Source organism: Dama dama, chromosome 5 (assembly GCF_033118175.1).
Source record: "Dama dama isolate Ldn47 chromosome 5, ASM3311817v1, whole genome shotgun sequence".
Classification (NCBI taxonomy): Eukaryota; Metazoa; Chordata; class Mammalia; order Artiodactyla; family Cervidae; genus Dama; species Dama dama.
Window position 1 is genome coordinate 65,356,349 of NC_083685.1, and position 24,060 is coordinate 65,380,408.

The 24,060-nt window shown below is 46.0% G+C and overlaps 2 protein-coding genes across 6 annotated transcripts in view; one reads left to right on the forward strand and one right to left on the reverse strand.

Annotated features, from left to right (window-relative positions):
* The first annotated feature begins 936 nt into the window (after positions 1-936).
* The window catches only part of TRIM2 (tripartite motif containing 2), a 126,362-nt gene continuing 103,238 nt past the window's right edge, over positions 937-24,060 (forward strand). For 3 of the 5 annotated variants that reach the window (XM_061142528.1, XM_061142531.1, XM_061142529.1), the window contains exon 1: positions 937-1,069. In XM_061142528.1, coding sequence (XP_060998511.1) covers positions 1,040-1,069 — 30 coding nt within the window. In that variant the 5' untranslated portion in view covers positions 937-1,039. Of the gene's footprint in view, positions 1,070-20,863; positions 20,976-24,060 lie in introns of those variants that run through there. The other 2 variants (XM_061142530.1, XM_061142532.1) reach the window with 2 other exon arrangements.
* LOC133056783 (RWD domain-containing protein 4-like) lies at positions 10,635-13,495 on the reverse strand. The gene has a single exon (XM_061142527.1). The coding sequence runs from the start codon at positions 13,266-13,268 to the stop codon at positions 12,702-12,704; it is 567 nt and encodes a 188-aa protein (XP_060998510.1). The 5' UTR covers positions 13,269-13,495; the 3' UTR covers positions 10,635-12,701.

Below are 24,060 nucleotides of genomic sequence, written 5' to 3' on the forward strand. Positions count from 1 at the left end.
ATATTTCAATATTTTTCTGTTTCTCTGCTAGTCAATTTTGATAGCTGTTGTGCTTCCTTTATAAATAAGGGAACTATTCCCAATTGTAATGACTGTGCTTTTCTCAAAGATTTTATGCCTGTAATTTACACAATACCACAAATCAGCCAAATACCTCTTAACCTTATTCTTACTTCAGGGTATTATTTAGAAATTTTATTTTTAAAAGCCACAGTTTATTTTCTGGCTCTTGGTTATTATCATAGGGTTTTGACAGTTTAAGCTGGCCTAGTAGCTTTACAAGTAGGATTTAGCTAAGTTCAGAAGAGAGAAAAAAGCCATTGCCTTTGCCTTCTCCCCTATACCCTGAGTTAACTTCTGTTTCCTGGGTGCAGGTATGATCAGATTGTGAGCTTTTTTTTTAACGTGAGGCATTTATATTTGGGGAGTAAAATATGCCCACTTCTCTGAGTTCTGAAGACAAACCAATCAAATCAAGCATAAGTAGTAAGTACTTATCTGCTATTATTCTATTTAATAAAATAAACATGTCATAAAAGCATCTTCCTTGGACTTTGTTCCTTTCCTTTGTTGTTTGATTGAAAAAGTCCTTTCTACCCCAGTGAATACTATATTAAGCCGGAGAGACCAGAGATGGCTAAGGCAACACGCATGTCTGTGACTTCTAAAAATATGCATTATTAAGTGTGAGACATCAAACTCCTCCTTGAAAATGATCTTCCGTGGGCAGTGATTAAACTTTTCAGCTCGGACTCCTTTCATGCTGCGGGGCTGGCCCTTCTTATTCAGCGTTCCTCGCTCTCTGGCTCCCCTTCTTCAAAATGAAACACAATATCCTAAGCCAACAGAGAGGCTTGTCATTGGCTCGCATTGTCCCTGATGCTGCAGCCCCGCCCCCTTGGCTGGCGCTGACACGCTGTTTATATTTTTCTAAGGGCCACCCTTTAACTCGGCGGCCTGATGACTATAATGGGCCCGATTGTCTGTGGGCTGCAGAGCGCTGAGGCCCCACGTCCAAGGAGGCTGGGGCCGGTCTCTGATGCACCGGAGAGGCGGATATGGAATACCGGTAAGGGCGCTTCTAAGGGCGCGGGGATGCTTTATCTGGGCTCGCTGGTGGATCCTGGGCACTGTTTTGGAGAAACGAATCGTGATCGAGTTGCTAGCTTTTTCCTGGTTTTAATTTTCTGCCTGCTCAAGACGGAAGGAACAGATTGGATCTCTGGATTTGCTGACGAAGCTCAGAGGGGTCCCTGTCGACCCAGGCAAAAACCGAGCAGGAAAGCAAAAATCCAGGGAGAGACGCACGCAAGCGGGTTTGACACCAAAGCCACATGGAAGACGCAAAGCGCAGGGCTGCCTCGGTGATACCATGAGACCCAAGGGCTGTTTCCTCTTCTGACTTGGCTGTTCGCAGACAGAACTTAGCTCTGCCACTGTGGATTTCTGTAAACCAGCTGTTTGTTGGCCAGTGTAACTCGGTCAGCCCCCTTTGAATGCGTCTAGGATCTGCGGGGGTGTTCAAAGGGCAAACCGTAGTAAGCTTGTGTGCCATAAATAGTTCTATTCAGAAATCTGAGAACGGTTTAGAGCTGCAGGCTGTAAAGTTTTTACTGCCCCATTAAGGTGTTCGGAGGGTACTAAGGCCGGCTGCAGTGGGGCTCAGGAAGGAGGGAAAGCCTGGGGCGATCAGAGCACTTGTCCGTGACGAACAAGAGAGAAACCCGGGGGGCCTGAGGACATCACGTGAGAGGCGGGAGTGAGCCCTGCAAGGGGCTGCGCCAGCCCTCCTGGGGTTCTGTCTGGTTTCCGCCTGAATGAGGGAGGGCGGAGAACCGTTCAGGCATCCGCCTCTGGTCCGGGATTTCAGCATCATGGATGCCCCCCGCCCCCTTAGGCGGACTAAGGCACCACGCCTGGGGCAGAGGGCCACTAGAGGCAAGCAGGGAGGAGGTGCGCAGTTACTGACTGCGCGCCGGGGCGAGGGGCTGGACCGTCTAAAGCCCTGGGAATTGCTTCAGGAATTCCCGCCTCCTGCTGAACAGAAACTCACTATGGCAGCTTTGATGGGAGGCTTTTGTCTCTTTGCCTTTCACAGGAGACTCACGGTGCAAAGTCAGTGAACCCAGGCTCTGCTTGATGTAGACAGAAGCCTGAAAAGGCAGAGGGGTATGGCTCAATTTTTAGATGAAACAAAGGGTGAATTATGGGGCCTTAATGCATCTAGTGCTTTATAAATCTCTCCACCTCACCTAATCCCGGGCCTCAGTACTTATTATCCAGACACAGCATGTTTAAAGCCAACATGATGTAGGGCTCCTGGAAGACTTAAATCAGATGCAAACTTTTTTTTTTTAATGAATTTGACCCAAAACATCATGAGTGTTTCAGCACAGTGTATGAAGACACCTGGTGATTTCCAGATGCGCCAGGCTCTCCTTCGGTGGTGTGAGTGCCTGAGGAAGGGGGGTGAGTTGCCGATGGGGTGCTCTTGTCCAGGAACAGAGCTTCTGGCCCTGCCAGTGCTGGCCCAGAGATGTGAGGCTAACAGGTGTGAATCGCCCTGTCCTTCTGCCTCAGGCCTCCCAAATCCTGGCTTCCTGCAGGTCCTCCTATTCTCCTGTTTCTACCCCACAAGCACCCCCAGGGGATGGTGAGAGAGGAAGAACCAGGAGGAGGTGGTGAGAGCCCGGGGTGAATTCCAGGAGATCCCACGGAAACAAAGACAGCTCCTGCCTGCCTTCTTTTATCAGAATGCTGGGCACGCCAGGCTCCAGAAATTTCAGACACAGCATCATTTTTAGGTACAGAATTTATACTTATAATAAGAATAGAAGATTTACAATATAAAGTAGTGTTCCTCTGTTGTTGTGTTAGTTGCTCAGTCATGTCTGACTCTTTGCAACCCCACAGACTGTAGCCCACTGGGCTCCTCTGTTCCTGGAATTCTCCAGGCAAGAATACTGGAGTGGGTAGCCATTCCCTTCTTCAGCGGATCTTGCCGACCCAGGGATCAAACCTGAGTCTCCTCCATTGCAGGCAGATTCTTTATCATCCGAGCCATCAGGGAAGCCTAGAGCTTGTCAATACTGAGGGCTGTTACGAAACCAAAGAAACAAGCCTGTATGGATGAAATACTATGATGATGACAAAGTCCAACAGAAATAGTACGTATCATTTATTGAACACTTACTATGTGCCAGGCCTTTTCACGTATTATCTCAGTCCTCCCTAATCCCTCTGACATACAGTTCTCATTTTACAAAGAAAGAAACTGGGGCACAGAGAGGTTAAGTAACTGGCCCAAAGTCACACAGCCTATTAGTGACCTGAAACGTGACTTATTCGGAAGGTATACAGCACATCACCTGTGTTAGGAAGTGAGGGGTTTCTGTGGAATCAAGTTGGTATTCATAGTCACAGTTTTTCAAGAATCCATCACCACAACCAAAATGTGACCTCCTGTGGGAACATAATTGGTGGCTGGGAAAGAAAGCTAAGAACCACTTCCTTTAAATGAGCGAGAGTGCCAAAGAACAGCAGCCTTGTCCAGCAAGCCAAGGGCCAAGGAGGGCCAGCTGCGGGGCTAGGGGTGCTTGGGCCACACCACGGTGGGCCTGTGCTGTGTGGTACTGGACCCTGGGAGGGATGACATGAGCAGAGAAATGAAAGAGCACGGGGTAAAGGAAACCGCTGATTCCGACACTTCTGGTTCCAGCCGGTGACAGACACATATGCGAGGCCCAGTGGAGGTTGGAAGAAGCACCCTCAGCCAGACTGGGGACATCGGTGAAGGCTTTGTAGAAAGAGGGGGATTCTAGAAGGAAGTCTTGAAGAATGAGAAGAGTAGGTCAAGCGGACACAGAGGGAAGGGTGCCTAGGGCTAGCAGTTTCTGACATGGTCGGTCAGTGGTGGGTCTTGTGGGCAGCTGTGTACCAGGGTTGGAAAAACTGAGTCAAAGGGATCAAGATGTGCAAAGGCGCAGAGTCAGAGAACAACTAAACAGCTTGCTTAGTCTGGTTGAAACCTGGCATGTGAGTGAACAAGCGATCCTGGATGAGACAAAGCTGATAGAAAATGAAGCCAAAGAGAATTGTTCCATAAGTGTCAAAATCTTGACAACTGTTTTATCAGAGTGATGGATGTGTAGGGATCCATCATCTACTTCTGTGTTTGTTTAAATTTTTATTAATAACTTTTGTAAACAGGAGGATAGCCTATAGATGCACCAAGACCAGAACATAGCTCAAACAGAGCAGAACTGGAACCAGGTCTCCGGGTGTGTGGTGGCTACTGGAGACCTTGCCAAGTCATTGGACCTCTCTAGTTCTCCTTCTGCTCATCTGAAAATGGGAGGAATAACGGCCACCTCACGGGGCTGTTGTGGGGATTGAAAAGATAGACCATACAGACATCCCTCCATAGAATGGCATGGAATCATCCCTTTTCCCACTCATCCATTCTGACTGAGGTTTCTAGATGATGCTGTGAAAAGTGAAAGTGAAGTCGCTCAGTTGTCTCCGACTCTTTGGGACCCCATGGACTGTAGCCCACCAGGCTCCTCTGCCCATGGGATTCTCCAGGGAAGAGCACTGGAATGGGGTGCCACTGTAGAGAGTTCCAAACAGAGAACCTCAAATAGTCTGTAAGTTACAGAAGCAAGAACATGTGAGGCAAGGTCTGAGCTGGAAGCAAGTCTGGGGCTAGGTGAGTGGCCTGAGAAACATCCACACCACAGACTGACACGTGTGAGTTTAGAAAAGTTAGCCCTGCAGGTGGCTAAAGAAACCCCATGACCTTGGCTCTCCAAGGCCTCCCTACCTAAAGCACGGAGCCCCAGTTTGATTTGCATTTATGATCCCTTGCATTTCATGTATTTTCTGTCTACTTAAATTTTTAAGTGAGATACCACTCCCACCATCACTCACACTTAATGAGCATGCGGTTTGGTCATCTTCCCTTGTAGCTCAGTCAGTAAAGAATCTGCCTGCAGTGCAGGAGACCTGGGTTCGATCCCTGGGTTGGGAAGATCCCCTGGAGAAGGAAATGGCAACCCACTCCAGTATCCTTGCCTGGAAAGTCTCATGGACAGAGGAGCCTGGTGGGCTGCAGTCCATGGGGTCTCAAAGAGTGGCATGACGGAGCCACTAACACTTTTACTTAAGGAGAGAGAGGGAAAGGGAATCAGAACAGTAGACTGAGATTTCATCCCCTGGGGAGTCCCTGGGAGCCATTTAGATAAGCATCATCTCATCTCAAGCCACACCTGGGAACACAATCCCTTATCACACCAGCAGTTTCCTCTCAAGGACATACATTCCTGGTATGTAAGTCTTTAATGACCAGGTGCATTGTGCCTTCTGGAACCATTCCTGAGGAGTGGACACTGAGGGAACACTTCACGTTTTGCAGCTGTTGTGCAGAATAGAAAATCCCTCAGACTGTGGCCTCTACAGGAACCACAAGAAGCCACAGGGCCAACTTCTGACTTCACAAACACCAGAGATGCTTCTTGACACCAGCCTCTGGAACTAAGGTGGCAAGTGATGTCCATCCTTAATGGGTGTGTAGGAGGAAGATATTTAAGTCTGCAGCATCCTCAAAGCCTTGGTATGTACCTGGTCAGGGCAGGCCGTGTCCAGTGTGCGTTTTTTGAGGTGTCAGACAGCCAAGGCTATCCCCGCTGAGATTCCTCCAGGGGCCCTCCAAAGACAGAGTTCTCACTGCATGCTTTTGCCCCACTCCGACTCCTCCTGCTCCAGAGGGGTAAAACAGTTCATGCTGAACTCTGAAACTGTAAGTTGGCCTCAGAACTACGTGCCATGAGGAGCAATCACGTGCTTACCAAGGTCATTTCAAGTCAATATAGTTTCCTTGGTTGCACCACTGGGTGATTTCATTTTAACGACAGGTGCTTTAAGCAGAATCTTACTGAGGAGCCTCTGTCTGCACAAGTCCTGTGAAATGTGCAAGGCAGCTCCTTCCAGGGTGCTGGAGGGTTCCGGGGGCACCGGGGCCATCTCTGCATTTCCGGGAATGCCCAGCAGAGTTGAATCCCTTTGGCGTGTCACTGACACACAGGTTCTTCCGCTGTGGACCAAGGGGCAAGAGCCAGGGCTCCCAGAATACAGGAGTCTTGCCTTCTGCTCATCACTGCTAGATGATTGTATTATCTTAAGAGCATTTTTTAAAGAGAAAATAGCAGCCATCAGTGATTTCTTAGAAATGTGGGCCATTTCAGGATACCCTCAGGGAGGCTAGCCATTGTCTTCTGGATACTCTCTGTGATCTGGGAACACAGGGGGTGAAGCATAAATCTTAATTAATACTGGACCATTAGGAAAAGAAAATGGAAAGACCCTTGGAAGGTAGCAGTGACCCTAGAAAGCCCCCGAGGCCGTGCTGGAACTGTGACGAGGAAAGGCAGGGGCAGCCCGGGGAAAGCGGTGATCTTCCCACACTCAACCCAGGCACCGGAGCGGTGGCGGAGGGGGCCCGGGCCGCGCCCAGCTCTCCATGTCGGGGGGCAGGGTCCCCGGGGGCGGGGGTGGGGGATGCTGCTGCTGGGGAGGAAACCTGGGCTCAGCGCGGAACAGGAGCCGGTGGCGGCCGCGGCTGGCGGCCGCGGACCCTTGACCTTTCCGCGAACTGAGCTCAGAGAACGTCTCCGTACCTTCGGCTTTCCAAGGCTGGTGGTAAGCCCGCTCCTGCAGAGTGGGGACCACACCGCTGAGGGCTCAGGAGCCGGGTGGGGAAGGGGGCCCGTCAGAGCCGCTCCCAGCCCTTTCCACGGACGCTGTCACTGCGCACCTCCTCCCCAGGCGGACGCGAACGTCTCTTCTCATCCCCGCTCTTGAGTCTCTAAAAAGCCCCAGTGACGGCGGCGGGGAGGCGGGGGTGGGAGAGGAAAAGAGGTGGAGGCCGCGGGGCTGGAGGGGCGGAAAGCCTTCCAGCCCCTTCCTCTCGCCGGGGCTGCTCTGCGGCTGCGGCGGGAGTTTCTGTGTGGGGGCCTTTCTTTCTTCCTTTGAATGAAAGCCGTCCGTTCCGGTGCTGCCCGCGGAACGGCTCTCCCCAGGCCGAGGCCCGAGCCTCTGATTCCTTCTATTAACTCCAAGGGAACGTGGGTTTTGTTCTCATCTCCTCCGACTCTAGGCACGTCTGTCCCCAGACCTGGACCTGGAAGCTTTGCGTGTGGTAGACCGCCGGGCAGTCGGGGAGCAGCGCTTGACACGGCGGGTCTAACGCTGATTAAGCCCCAGCAGTATGTTAGGGACTGTTCTAAGTGCTTTATGTATATGAACCGGGTAACCTTACAAGGGAGGTACTCTCCTTTGTTTTCAGATGAGGAAACTGAGGCTCGGAGAATTAAGAAAATTGTCCTAGGTTACACAGCTGGTCTGGGGCAGGCTGGCATTCCGGTTCCAGAAGCTGCGTTTTTAATGACTATGTGATACTCGGCGCCGGGTCGGGGGGGTGGGGTGCGTTATAGTCTTTATTTTATATGTATTCAGACCCCTACTTCTGTAGGGGTTTCTGTAATAATAGCTAATAATTCTTAACATTTATTGCACTGCTAACGGTGGCAGACCCCGTTTCAAGTTCTTTGTGCATCGTAACTAATTCAGTGTTTGTGACTACTATTAGTACCACGTAACCAGTGAGGAAACTGAGGCCAGAGCAGTTGGTTAAATATTTTGTCCCAGGTGGCAAGATTAGGAAGTGGCAGAGTTATCTCAAAGCTTTTGTTCTTATGATGCTGTCTGTACATTTATCTGTGACCATATCTCTGATACTGCTTCAGGGAACATTTTGAAGCTGGTATTACTAGAGCATAAGATAGAAATACTTTGAAGGATCTGTATACATATCACAAAATTATTTTTCAGAAGCACTGGATAGTTAGCTAATTCGTGTTCCCATGAATGCTGTCCAAATGACTTAAGGAATCTAAAAGTTGGATGAGCCCCTGAGCTATGCGTCTATATACCTTTTGGACTTTTATCGGTTAATCTGGGCATTTACTATCATTATTTTTAAGAAAATAAAATATATGTCTGGCTCAAAACTCTATTTTCAAGCAAGCATCTGGGGTGCTGCTAATGTTCTATATCTTGGTCTGGATAGTGTTTACCCTTTGTGGTTTCTTATAATAATTCATCAAGCTCTTGCCTTAGGACTTGTGTAATTTTCTGTTTGTAATTTATACTTACTAAAAGTTTGTTTTCTTTTTTCCTTAGGCCTCTGATTGAAGCCTAAATTCTTTATTTTGGGGGGGGGGGGGTTCTTTTTATTTTTATTTATTTATTTACTTTTAACTTTTGTTTAAATTTTAATTGGAGGCTAATTTCTTTACAATATTGTGGTGGTTTTTGCCATACATTCACATGAGTCAGCCATGGTTGTACATGGTTCACACATGGTGTACATGTGTTTCACCCATAAAAGTTTATTTTTAAACAAACTATCAAATATAACCTTTTGGAAATTAGGAGATAGAACATATTGGAATCCATTGTAAAGAAGAGGAAAATGACTCAGTCACCATCATATTTTCTCCACATGTTGGATAAAAGATTTAAAAAGAAGGTTTCATGATTCCTTCTTTCTTTCCACTTAGAACGAGAGAATTAGACATCAAACCACAATAGTACTAAGAAATGCAGTTCAAAAAAAGTCCCTTTTTTGCTTTTGTTTTCTCCAAGAAAGTTTTTTTGTTTGAAACTTCCAAAGTAAGACACATATTTAAATTATGCAAGGTTATAGTGAATGAGGTTTGGCAAGGACTTGAGAACAATGATTACAATCCTAGAGAGAGTTGTGCTCTATCTTGTTTTTCTAATAAGCTGTTCCTTAATATTTGGTTTTGAGGTAGTGGGTTCTGTGATATGGCCTGATGCATTCAGTAATGTCCCTAAAGACTCAGGTACATCTTTCCATGGCTAATGGATCCAGCCCAAGAAGATCAATATATCATCCTTTCAAGAAAATATTCTAAGGAAGTATGTTCTTACTCTAATGGAAGCCAGTAGCAATTTCCTTGTCAAGTTTCCAGTTGTTTTAAAATATCACTTTAGTGCTTATTTCCCTCTGATGACTTTATGTTTGATATGAAGTTAATTGTTTAACCCCAGTCAATTTCTTAGTTCCTGGACTCTAGCTATAATTTGCATCAGTTTTTATTCCTCTGCCACAGAGGACCAAAGTGGCTTCAGGATGAGGGCCTTTCTTGAAGAGACAGAAGAAGCCACGTTTCCCAATTCTTCCTTCAGTTTCTAACCCCTCAGTGTCTCACCATGAGATTCTTTGAGTTCTTTGACTGAGTTACCAATATTCCTTTATTTGAGCTGACTTTCTTCCATTTCTACCTAACATCTCACCATTATCTCTGTGTAAGGCTGCCGTCGCAAAACTCCACAGGCTGGGTGGCTTAAATAACAGAAATGAATTTTCTGTCTGTTCTGAAACTGAAAGTTCAAGATGGAGGTGCCTACGGGAGCGGGTTCTGATGAGGGCCCTCTTCCTGGTTAGCAGAAGCAGCCTCTCACTGTCCTCACGGCCTTTTTGCTCTGGAGAGAGAGAAAGCTCTGGTGTCCCTTCCTCTTCCTATAAGGACACTAATCCTATTGGATTAGGACCTCACTTTATGACCTCATTTAACCCAATTACTTCCCTAAAAGGCCCTATTTCCAAATACCCCTGCAATAACTGGGGTGAGGGCTTCAAAATATGAATTTAAGGGAGGATACAGCTCACTCCATAACCTTACCAGAGTCACTACAGTTAAAACTAAGCTTTGTTTCAGGGATTCCCTGGTGATCCAGTGGTTAGGGCTCAGTGCTGTCACTGCTAGGCTCAGGCTAAGTCCTAGGTTGGGGAGCTAGGACCCAGAAGCCAGACAGTATAGCCACAAACAAACAAACAAAACTTTGTTTTCCCTTCCAAAGTAACATTTTTTTAAATTAAACTTTTTTGCCTAGTGATTCTGTTATATAACATTTAATTTTTAACTTTGTAAAACATTTTTGAGTTTCTGCTGACTGTACTAAGGGAATCCAGACATAAAGAAGACACGGATGCTCCTTAAGTAGATGCCTCCAGGAGTCTATAAAGTAATGAAAGAGATGAATCACGTGCACAAAGAACCAGAATACCTGGGAGACTGGAGGTACTTTAAATAAAATAGTGTGCCATGGAATTCAGAGGAAAAGGGGATCTTCCTCCGAGGGCCACCACCTGAGCTGCACAATCGGGGACAGGCAGGCTGTGGACCGGGGAGGGTGTAGGCGAGACCACAGCAGGCTCAGCGGACACCACGGAGGCAGGAAAGTGAGCTCAGCTGAGACTGAGGAGTCAGGAGGGAACGCTGTGGAGTCTGCCCTTATGGTATAAGAGGAGGCTAATTCTGAAATCAACACTTAAGAAGAGTCACTGTGACCAAGTTGCCCTTGGCAGTCTGGACATTTTGTCTCAGTAATTCTAACACCATCAGTTTTCCCTCCAGTGTTGCAGCAGACCAGTTTCTTTGACTGAGCACCAGATGAAATGTGTAGCTGGCTGTATTGCGGGAGAGGGAGAAAAATGAATGGGTGGGAGCGTATCTTTAAAAAATAAGATCACACTGACCATGGCAGGGTACTCATCCAAAGGGAGTCACAGCACCAAGACTGAGAGAATGGTAGATTCTTTCCAAGTTTCCTACTCAAAATATGTTTTTCACTTACAACACTGGATGTAAATGTATGAACAGGCAACAGAAAGGAAATATTCATGGAAAAGAGTGTATTTAAAATGTTCCCATCACTAATGATCAAGTAAATACAAAATTTAAAAACAGTGAATTACTATTTTCTCCTTATCAGATTAGCAAACATCTTAAAATAATACTGTTGGTAAAGGAGTGTGTCTCATGGCACATCTAACTAATGGGAATGTAAACTGGTACAGCCTTTCTAGAAAGTAATTGTGCAATGTTTTACTCTCTTGAGTGCCCCAGAAATGTTAATATACCTTGATTTGGTAATCCCACTTACAGGAATCTGTGCTGAAAATACAGAGGTGTAGACAAAGGTTTGTGTTTAACAATTTCATGAAGTTTAATTTATAATAATTGAAAATTTAGAAGCAATCTAAATGTGAACATTTTGAAAATTGGTTGCATAAATGATATTATAAATTAATGCAATATTCTTCAGCTGTTTAAAAATGTGTTTTCAAATAATTTTACTGATAAGTTTGCATATGTTTTAAAAAAGCAGGTCTCAAAATCATGTATGTAATAAAAATATACTTGAGGAAAAAAATAAATTACATTTATTTATATTATAAATATTTATTATGCATATTATATGTCTGGCAATGTATTTATCTGTAGGTAGTGGCCCTATAAATGATTTCTATTTTATTCTTTATACCTTACTGTGTTTTCCAAATTTTCTAGGTCATTTAATTGCTTTTTATTTGAAAATAGCATCTTAATAAAATCTTTTTCATCTTTTAGGGCCCAAGTCCACCCTTTTATAAAGTACTTCCTGCACTAATAGGAAATAACCTGTAGCTTTTCTGTGATTCTTTTGTACTGGTGTTAACATGTATGGTCTTGAATTGCAGCCGCTGTATGTATGACATTCATCCTGACTGATTTGGAAGCTAGTAGAGAACAGGGATTATGGCTTAGAGGTCATGAGTTTCTGAGCAAAAGCCTAGTTCTCCTTCCCTACCTTCCATAAAGCCTTTTCTACTACTTGAAAAAGTGGGTGATTTCTTCGTCCCTTGAATCTTCAAAACAGCTTTTTATGCCTCTTTTATTGGAGGCCCATTCTGCTTTGGATAATAGTTAATTGTGTTTGTCTTGACCTTCTATTTGTCATCCAACTCCTGATTATAGGAAGCAAATCTTGTTCCTCTATGTGCCAAGAGCAGTGCCTTGTACAGTGTGTGTGCTCAGTAGACAGTTGGACCTATGACTACCTGTGTATGGTGTTAGAGAATGTTCTACTTTCATTCTTTTACATTTGGCTGTCCAGTTTCCCCTGCACCACTTGTTGAAGAGACTGTCTTTTTTCCACTGTGTATTCTTGCCGTCTTTGTCATAGGTGAATTGACCGCAGGCACATGGATCTATTTCTGAGCTTTCTATCCTGCTGCATTGATCTGTGTCTGGTTTTGTGTCAGCACACTGCTGTTTTGATGACTGTAGCTTTACAGTATAGTCTGAAGTCAGGGAGCTTGATTCCTCCAGCTCCAATTTTCTTTTGTATGACTGCTTTGGTAATCTGCAGTGTCCTTTGTGTTTCCATAGAAATTAACAAATTTTTTATCCTAGTTCTGTGAAAAATGCCCTTGGTAATTTGATAGCACTGCATTGAATCTGTAGATTGCCTTGAGTAGTATAGTCTTTTAACAATATTGATTCTTCCAGCCCAAGAATATGATGTATCTTTCCATCTCTGTGTCAGCTTCAATTTCTTTTTTTTTTTTTTTTTAACATTTTCACCTTTTATTAAGGCAAGTTTGTGAAAATAATTTAATACAACCAGATTCCTTTACTTTCAACTTGAAACATTTTTTTTTTTTTACATAAGAAACATACAAAACAATTGTTTTATAAAAAGCCACCTCAATACCAGAAAAGAGTAATGAAAGATTTTGAACCCCGTTTACTTATTAAAGGATGCTCTTCCCTTGTCTTGGATTCCAAGGGCTATTCATCGTCTTTAGAGCCAGTTTTGCTCAAATGCTTCACCACATCAACCCAGTTCCATCCTCTAGGAAGTTCTCCTTTGTGATCTGTTTTATCTGCCAGCTTACGTTTCTGGGCTTTTGAAAGTTGTTCCTTTTTATCTTTTTTCTTACTCGATGGGGCTGTGCTAGGAGTTTCAACTGAGATGATATTGCTTATGGATGTAGCAGAATGAACGGGATGATGGTTCTCCATGAACTGCTCCTTATTGTCCTTGGCGTATTCAAACAGCGTGTAGGTCATGGCCTTCCCGAGGTGGACTTCCACCGCCTCCTGTAACTTGGCTAGTATGCTCTGTTTTACGTCTGACGATATGGTGTTGTTAAAAAAGGCATTCATGGATATGATGGGAGGGGTCTGCGGATAGGTTTCTGTCCAGGAAATCTCTATGAGGAAGGCTTTGGGATCCCCGTTTTCACCTATCCTGTATTGAAATGAAACTGGACTTAATTCCCGGAAACTTTCATCTCCTTCATAAATAGAGCGTAATGCCTCCAGTTCCATCTCCTGGTCCTCGTTGGCACCCATCGCCCCGGTTACGGGGCACACGGCGTTTCGCGACAACGAAAAGGAAGCAAGGGCCGTGGCCCCGAGGTCGGGGCCGCTCCCTCTCCGGCGCCCTGGGCTGCTGAGACACACGCTTCGCGCGGCAGAAGAGTCGTGCGCCCCCGATGCCCGGGCTGAGCAGAGCCGTGGGGCCGCGGGCGGGGGACCGGGAGGCCGCGGCCGCCGGGGTGCCCAGCTTCAATTTCTTTCATCAATGTCTTGTAAGATTTGAAGTACAGGTCTTTTGCCTCCTTAGGTAGGCTTATTCCTAGGCATTTTATTTTACTTTATTTTAATTGAAGAATAATTGCTTTACAGAATTTTGTTGTTTTCTGTCAAACATCAGCATGAATCAGCAATAGGTATACATATGTCCCCTCCCTCCCATCCCCCTCCCCATCCCACCCCTCTAGGTTGATACAGAGCCCCTGTTTCAGTTCCCTGAGTCATCCAGCAAATTCCCATTGGCTATCTACTTTACATATGGTAATGTAAGTTTCCATGTATTCTATTTTTGATGTGATGGGAAATGGGATTATTTCCTTCATTTCTCTTTCTGATCTTTTGTTGTTAGTGTATAGAAATGTGACAGATTTCTGTGTATGGACCTATAACTGAATGAACATGGACTCTTTCCAGCTGTTTCCAACAGGTACCCAGCAGTTAGTGCCTGCTCTGAGGAGCTGAAGACTGCTCTACAGGCCGAGGAGCAGAAGGTGAGGTTCGAGATGCCCCAAAGCACTGGGCAGTGGCAGTCAGGGAGCCCAGCCCTCCAGAAGAATCTGCCAGGGAATACCTTCACCTTAGACACATGATGCATCAAATACTACTGTTTACCTCTCCTCTGGGTCCTGAGAACTTTATCTGTGAAGTTTTACCTTCTTTCACCATTTCACAAACTTGTAGAGATTAACTGATTCCCCAGAGAATTCCATTTCTCCAGTCATAAATTGAACACCATAGATTTGCCCTGCAACCCATTTCAGATCCCCCAGAGGTGTTCATTTAGAGAAAAGATTAAAATCAAGGACTGCATAAATATAATTTTAGAATAAAACAAATAGAGTAAGGAAATAAGCACAAGATTAAGTTCCTTTGAACATGTGTTTACTGTGCTGTAAGTTTTCACAAAGCCTTGAGAATGATCCAAAGATTAAACAGGACATCGATCTCATTCATTAGATCCCGAGAGACTATAGCACTATAGCAGGAAGGGAAGGACTGGAGAGGGATGGAGGTATATGTGTGTTTGTGGGGGGTACCGCACAGGACTGCAGGGGTCTGGGGTGGGGCCAGATAGAGGTGAGAAATAATTGGGTGGTGGAGACAAAAGAGACTTGGATTCAATCCCTGGATTGGGAAGATCCCCTTGAGGAGGGCACTGGCAACCCACTCCAGTATTCTTGCCTGGGGAATCCTACAGACAAAGGAGCCTGGTGGGCTACAGTCCACGGGGTCACAAAAGGGTCACACAGGAGGGTCCTGAGCACAATTTGCTACATTTGTATGAGTGTAGGGGGCGGGCAGCAGTTCCCACCACCATCACCAAGCAATTTTCTGCAACACCAGCAGGGTGTCCTACAGTTCAGTTCTGACACTGATCGCTGGAGAGAGCATCAGAGCCCACAGGTCAAGGGTTTGGTCTCACAAGACTGCACCCTCCACCCCCTCACCTGCCCCCCTGAAGCCAGTCACAAGTCCAGGTTGTCACCTGTGCTTCTGACCCACCGGCTATAGATGGGGGGTTTAAATGACCCCCTCCTTATGGTCAGTTCACTTGCTAGAGCAGCTCACAGAACTCAGAGAAACACTTTACTTACTAGATCACCAGTATTATGAAAGGATATAACTCAGGAACAGATGGGTGGAGAGATACGCAGGGCAAGGGTGGGGGAAAGGTGAGGAGCCTCTGGGCCCTCTCCAGGGACACTACTCTCCCCGAATCTCCATGTGTTCCCCAGCCTGGCTCTCAGAACTATGTCCTTCTGAGTTTTTATGGAGGCCTCATTGCATATACCATGGGTCAGTGGAAACTGATTCAACCTGCAGCCCTTCTCTCCTCCCTAGGAGTCAGGGTGTGGGACTGAGCATTCTAGCCAGTCTCCATCTTTCGGTGTGATCCAGAAGTCACCTCATTAACATAACAAGACACACTTAAAGGTCCTATCACTCAGGAGAGTTCAAGGGTTTTAGGAGCTCTGTGCCAGAAATGGAACGAAGACTGAATATGTATTTCATATTATAAATCACAATATAGTGATTTATATCACAATAGAGTGGCATTCAGATAGAATAGGAAAGGCTTTAGGAAAAATAGCAAAACCCAAAGTTCTAAGTCAGTAATGGATATAAGATGTGATATGAGACAGGTTGTTTGGTGGGGGGGGGGGGGGGGGGATGTAAAAAAATGGTATTTAACCCAACCCAGTGCATCTGTCAATGTTCTTAGCTACTGACAACACTACTCTAGTTAGTTTGAGCATGAAGGGAATTAATTAAAGAATATTAAAACACCCTCAAGAAAGTGAAAGAACAACCTACAGGATGAGAGAAAATATTCTCAAATCATTTTCCTTTAAGAGACTTGTTTCCAGGATACAAAAATTAGACACTAAAAGATAAATTTTAAAAAGACAATTAAGAATGGACAAAGAATGATGATTGCACAACATCGTGAATAAATGTACTTAGTATCACTGAACTGTGCACTTAAAAATGATTAAAGTGGTAACTTTTATGGATTTTTTAAGCACAATTTAAAAACCTTGAATGGGTGTGGTGCAGAAGGGGGACCCCTTTCAGGGTCTGAGGGTTGGCTCTTGCCTAATACTCAGAAATGAATTGTTCAGAGAGACCCTCATGCTGACAAAGCAAGAGCATTTATCGGAAAAGGGGCACCCAGGCAGAGAGCAAGAGGGTGCGGGAACCCAGGAGGACTGTGCTGCCACGGGGCACGGTCTCAGGTTTTGTGGTGATGGGGTTGGGTGCTGGGTTATCTCTGGCCAGTCATTCTGACTCAGGGCTCTTCTGAGGGGAACAGCATCAGTCAGGATGGATTCTAGCGAGAAGGATTCTGGGAGGCTGGCAGGACATATGAACTGGCATCTCCTCTCTCCTTTTGACCTTTTCTGAATTCTTCTGGTTGGAGGCATCCTCTTTGTTTCAAGTTCTTTACCAGAACCTCCTGCTGTAGGATAACCCCTGCAGCTGGTTACTATGGTGCCTGGCGAGGTCAGGTGGTTTTGGAGAGTCCCCTAAAGGATTTTAACAGACATTTTTTCAGAGAAGATACACAAATGGTCAAGAAGCACATGAAAAGATATTCAGCATTATTAGTCATTAGGGAAATGCCAATCAAAACCACAATGAGACACCACTTTATCCCCACTGGGAAATTAGAACCCTAATGTATTTCTAGTGATAGTGTAACATGATGTAACTGCTTTGGAAAACAGTCTGGCAGTTCCTCAAATTTTTCAACACAGAATTACCATATGACCCAGTAATTCACTTCCTAGATATATATATACCCAAGAGAAATGAAAATATATGTTCATACAAAAACTTGCACACATTTAAACAGCATTATTCATACTAGCCAAGAAGTGAAAACAATCCACTGATGAACCAATAAACAAAATATAGTATATCCAGACAATGAAGTATTATTTGGCAATACAAGGAATGATGCATTGATTTGTGCTACAGTACGGATAAATCTTTAAAGATTTTTCATCAGTGAAAGAAGCCAGAACCAAAAAGACCACATGGTATATGACTCCATTCATATGAAATGTCCAGAACAGGCAAATCCATAGAGACAGAAAGTAGATTAGTGGTGGCCCGGGGCTGGGAGGAAGGGGAAGTGGGGAGTGATCACACGTGTACGTGAAGTTTCTCTTCAGGGTGATGAAAATGTCCTGGACTTAGGTAGTGAACTTAGATGGTGGCACAACCTTGTGAATATACTAAAAGCCACTGAATTGTACACTTTTTTTGAAGATTCATTTTTTAAAAATTGAAGTATAGTTGATTTACAGTGTGGTGTTACTTTCAGTGTCTAGCAAAGAGATTCAGTCATACACACACACACATATACATATCTTGTTGGTTATCTATCATATATATGTGGATTACACAGTTTAAATGGATGAATTTTATAGTGTGAATTATATCTCAATAAAGCAGTTATTTTTTTTTTTTTTCTTTTGTAAGACTATTACATGGCTCAGAGAATCTCCGAGAAATCCAGAGAATTAGACTTAAAGGTCACCCCACTGAGAACGATGCCTACATTGTATCACAGGAAGGATCCAGTATGAGCCCAGGACTGTTCCTCTGGGCATGCGCGACTCGGACCTTCACCCAATACTGTTCCTCCGGGCATGCGCATCTCGGACCTTCACCCCTGCTGGCCCTGGGCCTCCGTATCTTTCTACCAGATCCCTTCCCACCACCTCACAGAATGCAGCTTCCTTAGAGTCTGCTTTCCCATATGGCTCTCATCCAGACTGAAACCTAGCAACCAGCCACCTGACTGCCAGAGCCTAGGCAGGTTTCAAGCCCCAGCTGTAAAAGAGGCTGAGAAAGCAGGCTGGGCCTGGGGACGAGTCACACTAATGTCCACTGCCCCCAGTTCCCTCAGGGAGTTTGCTGGATAATGATGTTGTTTTTAGATTTATTTTTTATTTTTTGCAGTGCTGTGTGGCTTGCAGGACCTTAGTTCCCCAACCAGGGATCAAATCCAGGCCCCGGCAGTGACAGTGCTGAGTCCTAACCACTGGACCTCCAGGGAATTCCCTGGGCAATGATTTTAAGATCACAAAATACTGGAGCTAAATATTTGAAGTTCACGTGTTCTGACCGTTTGGTCCAATGACTACCACACTGCCAGGGCAATGGCGGTCTCTAGCCCTACTTTGCCTGACTTGGTAAGCATTTGGCAACGCCAGTGATTCCTCTCAAACACATCTCTTCATTATGTCACCCTTCTTGCACCTTCTAATCATCATCTTCTCACCTCCCACCCAGATCTGCTCTTTTAGCCACTTAAAACTGTTGCTTCTCTACAACTCCACATTGAATCCCACTCTTGATAACTTAATTTGCACTCTGAATGTTATGGGTTGAATTGTGTCCCACTAAAATCCCTATGTTGAAATCCTCACAGCCAGTACCTCAAAATGTGACTTTATATGCAAATACAATCATTTCAAAATAGATAGAAATAAGGGCAGATGTAATGGTTACAATGGGTGTAACTGGTTACTTCATACTGGAGTGGGGTGGCCTCTAATCCAGTATCATGGGTGCGTGCTGAGTCCCTTCAGTCCTGTCTAACTCCATGAAACCCTATGGATTGTAGCCCGCCAGGCTCAGTTGTCCATGGGATTCACCAGGAAAGAGATACTGCAGTGGGTTGCCATGCCCTCCTCTAAGGGATCTTCCCGCCCCAGGGATCAAACCTGCGTCTCTTAAGTCTCATCTCTTGCATTGGCAGGCAGGCTCTTTTACAACTAGCACCACCTGGGAAGCCCCAATCCAGTATCACTGGTGTTTTTATAGAAAGGGGACAATTGGACCCAGACACTCACACAGGGAGAAGGCCCTGTGATTGAAGTTATGCTGCCACAAAGTCAAGAAGCTATCAGAAGCTGGGGAGAGTCCTGGCACAGATCCTTCCCTGCGGCCCTCAAGGGAGCATGGCTCTGTTCACCCACTGATCTTGGATCTTTAGCCTCTAGAACTGTGAGACAATAAATGTCTGTTGTTTAAGTCACTCCCTTGGTGGTATGGAAGCTCTAACAAATGTTGTGTATTTCCTTTCCTTCTGTACTTAGCTTCTTCTTCTAAGTGGTGTGTGTATGCATGTTCAGTCGCTCAGTTGTGTCCAACTCTTTGCAACCCTATAGATAAGGGCCCGCTAGGCTCCTCTGTCCATGGGATTCTCTGGGCAAGAATACTGGAGTGGGTTGCCATTTCCTCCTCCAGGGGATCTTCCCAACCCAGGGATTAAACCAGCGTCTCCTGTGCCACCTGCATTGACAGGCAGATTCTTTTACCACTGAGCCACCTGGGAAGCCCTCTTATAAATGGACACAGCCAAATTTATATTTTTAGCCGGTAACACCCCAAATACCATATAGGTCCATGTGGCAGTCTTGCCTGCTGCGACATTTGCAGCTGGATAGGCCACAGAAACCAGAACTCGGGCGCCACTGGTTTCCTCTTCACTTGTCTCTGGGTGAGGGGCACCCCTCATCTGCCCCGCTGGCCATGTCAGAAGCCTGAGTGCCAGCCTGCAACTCTGTCCCCCCTGTGTCTTGGCAACAAATCCTAAAGGCTCCACCTGTGGCACATCTTTGGAGTACTTCTCGTCCATCCCAGCCCCACCTCCACTCCTTTCCTAGACTGTCTTCCTTCTAGATGCCTTCCACACCGATCTCTCTGAAACGCAAATCAAATCAAGTCACTTATCTGCTTTAAAATTCTTCAGAGAGGCCTAGCGCGTGCAAAGGTCGGAAATTAGCCAATAAGAGCTATATGATTTGACTCCTTGCTGTCCTGCAAAATCCCGTCTCTCACCATTGCACCTCTCACCTGCTTTCTGCAGTCATACAGATGTTCAGATCTTCTTCCTCTTCATTCCACCTGATGCCCGGTCAGTCTTCAAAACTCAATGGCAGCCTCCTCTGCGGAAGCCTGCCTTGATTTCTAGCATGATGCAAAACCTGCTTCACTGTTCTGTGACCCTCTGGACATGGATTATTACAGCAATTTCACAACAGCTGAAATCGTTGGTTTCCACTCCCCTTCTCTCTCCCTGCCCTGCTACTAGTAAGGCACTTGAGAATAGAGACCTCAGGCTTTTTCCCCAGCCTCGTGCCTGGCACAGAGGAGGCACACAAATGTTTCTAGGCGGAAGGAAGGGGAGGGGAGAGGACGGAGAGGGGAGATTCCCTACCTCAGTCTAATTTACAGAATAAAATGGAAGACCTTGAGACACAGTAATTTCTCCTCGTTTTCCTTGCTCATTGTCAGAACACTTAAAGTAAACGCAGAGATTTTTTTCCCCCTCTCTCACTTTGCGGGGTGTGATCGCTTTGAATAATGAGCCATTCTCTTCTGGAGGCTGGCCCTTTACAGCCGCGTCAAACTGAAGTCATTCCCCCGAAGGGACAGACTTTGCAGCGAGCGTGTTTACAGAGGTGGGGGAGGAAGCGTGCGCGGGAGTAGCCCCGAGGACCGCGCCCACCCTTCTCCTGCCCCGGGGTTGCGATTGGCCCTCCCCCGGGAGCCGGCCGCCGAGGGAAGCGGTCTGGACCCCGGCGCCGCATTGCGTGCGCTTCGCCTGCCTTTTGTGCGGGGATTAGCGCCGCGCCGGGGCCGGGAGAGCGGCGGGCGCCGGGCGGCGCGTAATCCAGGATTTGCCGGGGCCGCGCGGTTGATGGAAAACAGATGTCTCAGCCCTGGGCCTGAGCACGGGATGGAAGTGAGCGTCCCGAGAGCCTGTTGGAAGCGAGGACGCCGAGTCCAGGCCCTCGGGGATCCAGCAGAGAGGCGGCGCTCCCTCGGCCCAGCCGTTTTCTCAGCTTCAGCCTAGAGCCCGAAATCGCCGGCGGGTGCGCGGCTTCGCCCGCCGCGGGCCGTGCACGCCTCTCCAGCCGCCGAGCGGGTCGCCGTCGCGCGGTAAGTCGTGGTTGCTGGACGGCGGCCCGCGCTGCTCGTGGGCAGCTGCGCCCGTGGGCTGGGCCGGGTCCCCTGGAGCCTCCCCTCCCGGCGCGGGCGCGGGGACCGCGGTGCGCGGAGCCGGCGGAGTCTCCGCTTCCGGGCCCTGGTCGGCGCGGCCGGGGCGGGGGCTGGTGCTGGGGGAGCCGGGGACCCGCCGCCCGCCCCGCGCCTGCCCCGCTCTCCGGGGGCGGGGACCCTCCCCAGTCCGGAAAGGGGCGAGCCCAGCGCGCTTTTCTCGTCATTTTGCAACTGAGGAGACAAGATATTCTGTAACCTTACAGCACGAGATTTAATAACTTGAAAAGATGGATTTCCTTTTCTCTGTCTCGTTACATTTCGGTTATTTTCCTCCAACCAACTCCTGAAACCGAGTTCCTTCCTTCCTAATTAGCCTCCACTCTGATCCTCAGCCCAAGTTGATACTGCAAGTCTGGCTTCTTGGAGGAGAGAGATGTTGATTTTTGAGGGTGCTTTTGAGGCTTTTGTGGATTGATACCTTCTGAAAATACATGCCCCATGCTGAAAACCGCATGCTGCGGACAAATTCGGTAAGAGTGAGAGTGGGGCGGAAGGCTGGTCTCATAAAGCGCCTGTCAAATCCCAAGCTTTCTATGAACTCTAAATTAGTTTCCACCTGTAATCCAATCCCACAGGCAGCTAGTTCTCTCTTCACCCTTCTCCTCCCCTCAGGATTCACCAACCTTAAGAGCAGAGACAGATTTAGATTCAAATGCTTTTTAAGTGGTTAATTTTAAGCAGGGTGGGAGGGATTATTGTCACAGGAACAACGCTCACCAATGCTTTTTTTCCTCCGTTAAGTAGTTTTTAGCCTATTTTCTTATGAAAATTGAGAGCAACTTCTTCATCGATCTTTAGAATACAGGGTGGGCTTGTTGCGCGACTCGTTGGCGTTTCTGGGTCCGTTATCGGGGTTTGAGGATGGACTGTGCTTGCTCGGTTCACTACCTGCAGTTCTCTTGACCTCCGGTCTCAGATGGCCACGTGATTTCATCACTGGCAGATTTAGTTGCCTTTGGACTGAAAGGAACAAAAGAGCAGAAATGACTCAGAACCCGTGGGCTATCACAACCTTAACCAAAGATGCGAAGGATTTGATTGAATTCTTTATGACGCACATTACCTTCTTTCCTTCCTCTTCAAATATATGTAGCAATTAGAGTCAGTAATGGACATGAATTTGAGCAAACTCCAGGAGGTAGTGGAGGACAGAGGAGCCTGGCATGCTGCAGTCCATGGAGTCCCAAAGAGGCAGACACAACCTAGCTACTCAACAACAAACAACAACAATCTTAAAAGAAAACTACCTCATTCCTACCTTAGATTTGGTAAACCCAGATTTGGTTGAGTGGGGCATGCCCACTTACACTAAAGAAATGTCTTCATGGTGGAGATAATTCATATTTTGGACTGGGTAGGGGTAGGATTGCATCACATCTCCTCACTCACGCCCATGTTTGTACATTCTTTTCTGTGGACCCTACCTTTTTCTTTCTACCATTTTTTATACTATATTATTTAGGTACATACCATGACTCTATTTTGGCTCATGGAATCTAGGATATCTACCTTTTAGAGGCAAGTTTGTTTAGATGACTGTGTCCCCTTATCAGTATTAGAACATTTTTCCAAATCCTGCATTTGTTTTCCTGGAAAACTCTTTATCAAATCCTCCATTGGAAATTCCATTGTATCTTTCAAAAGTAAACCTGACCCAGGGATTGAACCAGTGTCTCCTGCATTGCAGGCAAATTCTTTACTGTCTGAGCAACCAGGGAAGCCCTATGTGCCGTAGGTCTTGAATTATTTTTCTTGCATCGTCATTTTAATGTTGACTTGCATGGTTTACTGATTGTCTGGTCAGCTTTTTATTCCTGCTTCATATTGAAACACAAATGGAAAGAACTTCTCACGTCTCCTCTCACTGAACAGAGCATACACACTGACCTTTTCTTTGGTCTGTCCTAGGGTTGAATTCTGTCCTTAGAATTTCTGTCCACTGCTTACTTTAGAAAGAGGCTAGATATTTACCTTGGGGCTAAGGCATGATATGTTTATTTGGCCTTGTCTGAGCAGCAGTAACTCATCACCTCTCCAGCTATTGCTTGATGAGAGTTCGGCCTACTCAACCCAGTCTGGTAATTGGCACTTTCAAAGTGCCATCCTGAAATCCTAAAACCTGGGAAGATAACATGATCAAAACATTCTTCTTCTCTTATTACTGAAAATGACACTGCGTGGTTTACAGGAAATCCATCTTGGATTGTAAATCCCCCAAAGACAACCTTAGTTTGATTTGCACAGATTCTAAAGGTTGATGCTGGCAGGTGTTGGCCGGATGCTTTTGATGCTGCTGCTAATGAGGCAGATGGAAACGGTGATGGTTTTCTTTTGGGGTTTCATGAGAAAATACATTTGTGGATATCTGTTTGCGAGGCCTCTCTGAGACTGTTATCTTAAATATTTTGCGTCAGGGATGAGGCACTGTCGTTTTCTGTCACCAGCATTATTTCTTATCCTCTTAGATATCAGACCTTAAGACTGGCCTGCCAGTTGGCAGGTCTAAAAAAGTCAGTGCAAGGTATCTAAGAGTTTAGTTTATTTTCTCTGCAAGAAAATGGTAGGTCTTTAATATGGCTAGTATTTGTTCCTAGAGTTAGAAGAATTGGTAAATGCAGCCTTCAAGATAAGTAGCTAGAGAGGAAATGAAGGGGAGTAAATCTAATGACACTGAGCCAGTTGTTTACCAGCCACTCAGCTTTTATGTATTTTTGAAGAGTGGAGTGGTAATTCAACCTCAGAAAGTGAGCTCGTTGGCAAATATTTTGTCTTACGAGTTGTTCCTTGCTATGTAAAACTATTAGTTTTGCATATCCTCCCTTTGAATCTCATCTTGATCCTAGAACTGAAATATCCTCTCCCTAGAATTTATAATACTTTCTTTTCTTCATAACATACTGGATGTCTGGATGAAATTTATTTAGGCAGAAGAGCTGGGCAGAAAGATTAGAATGTGTCCTTGAGT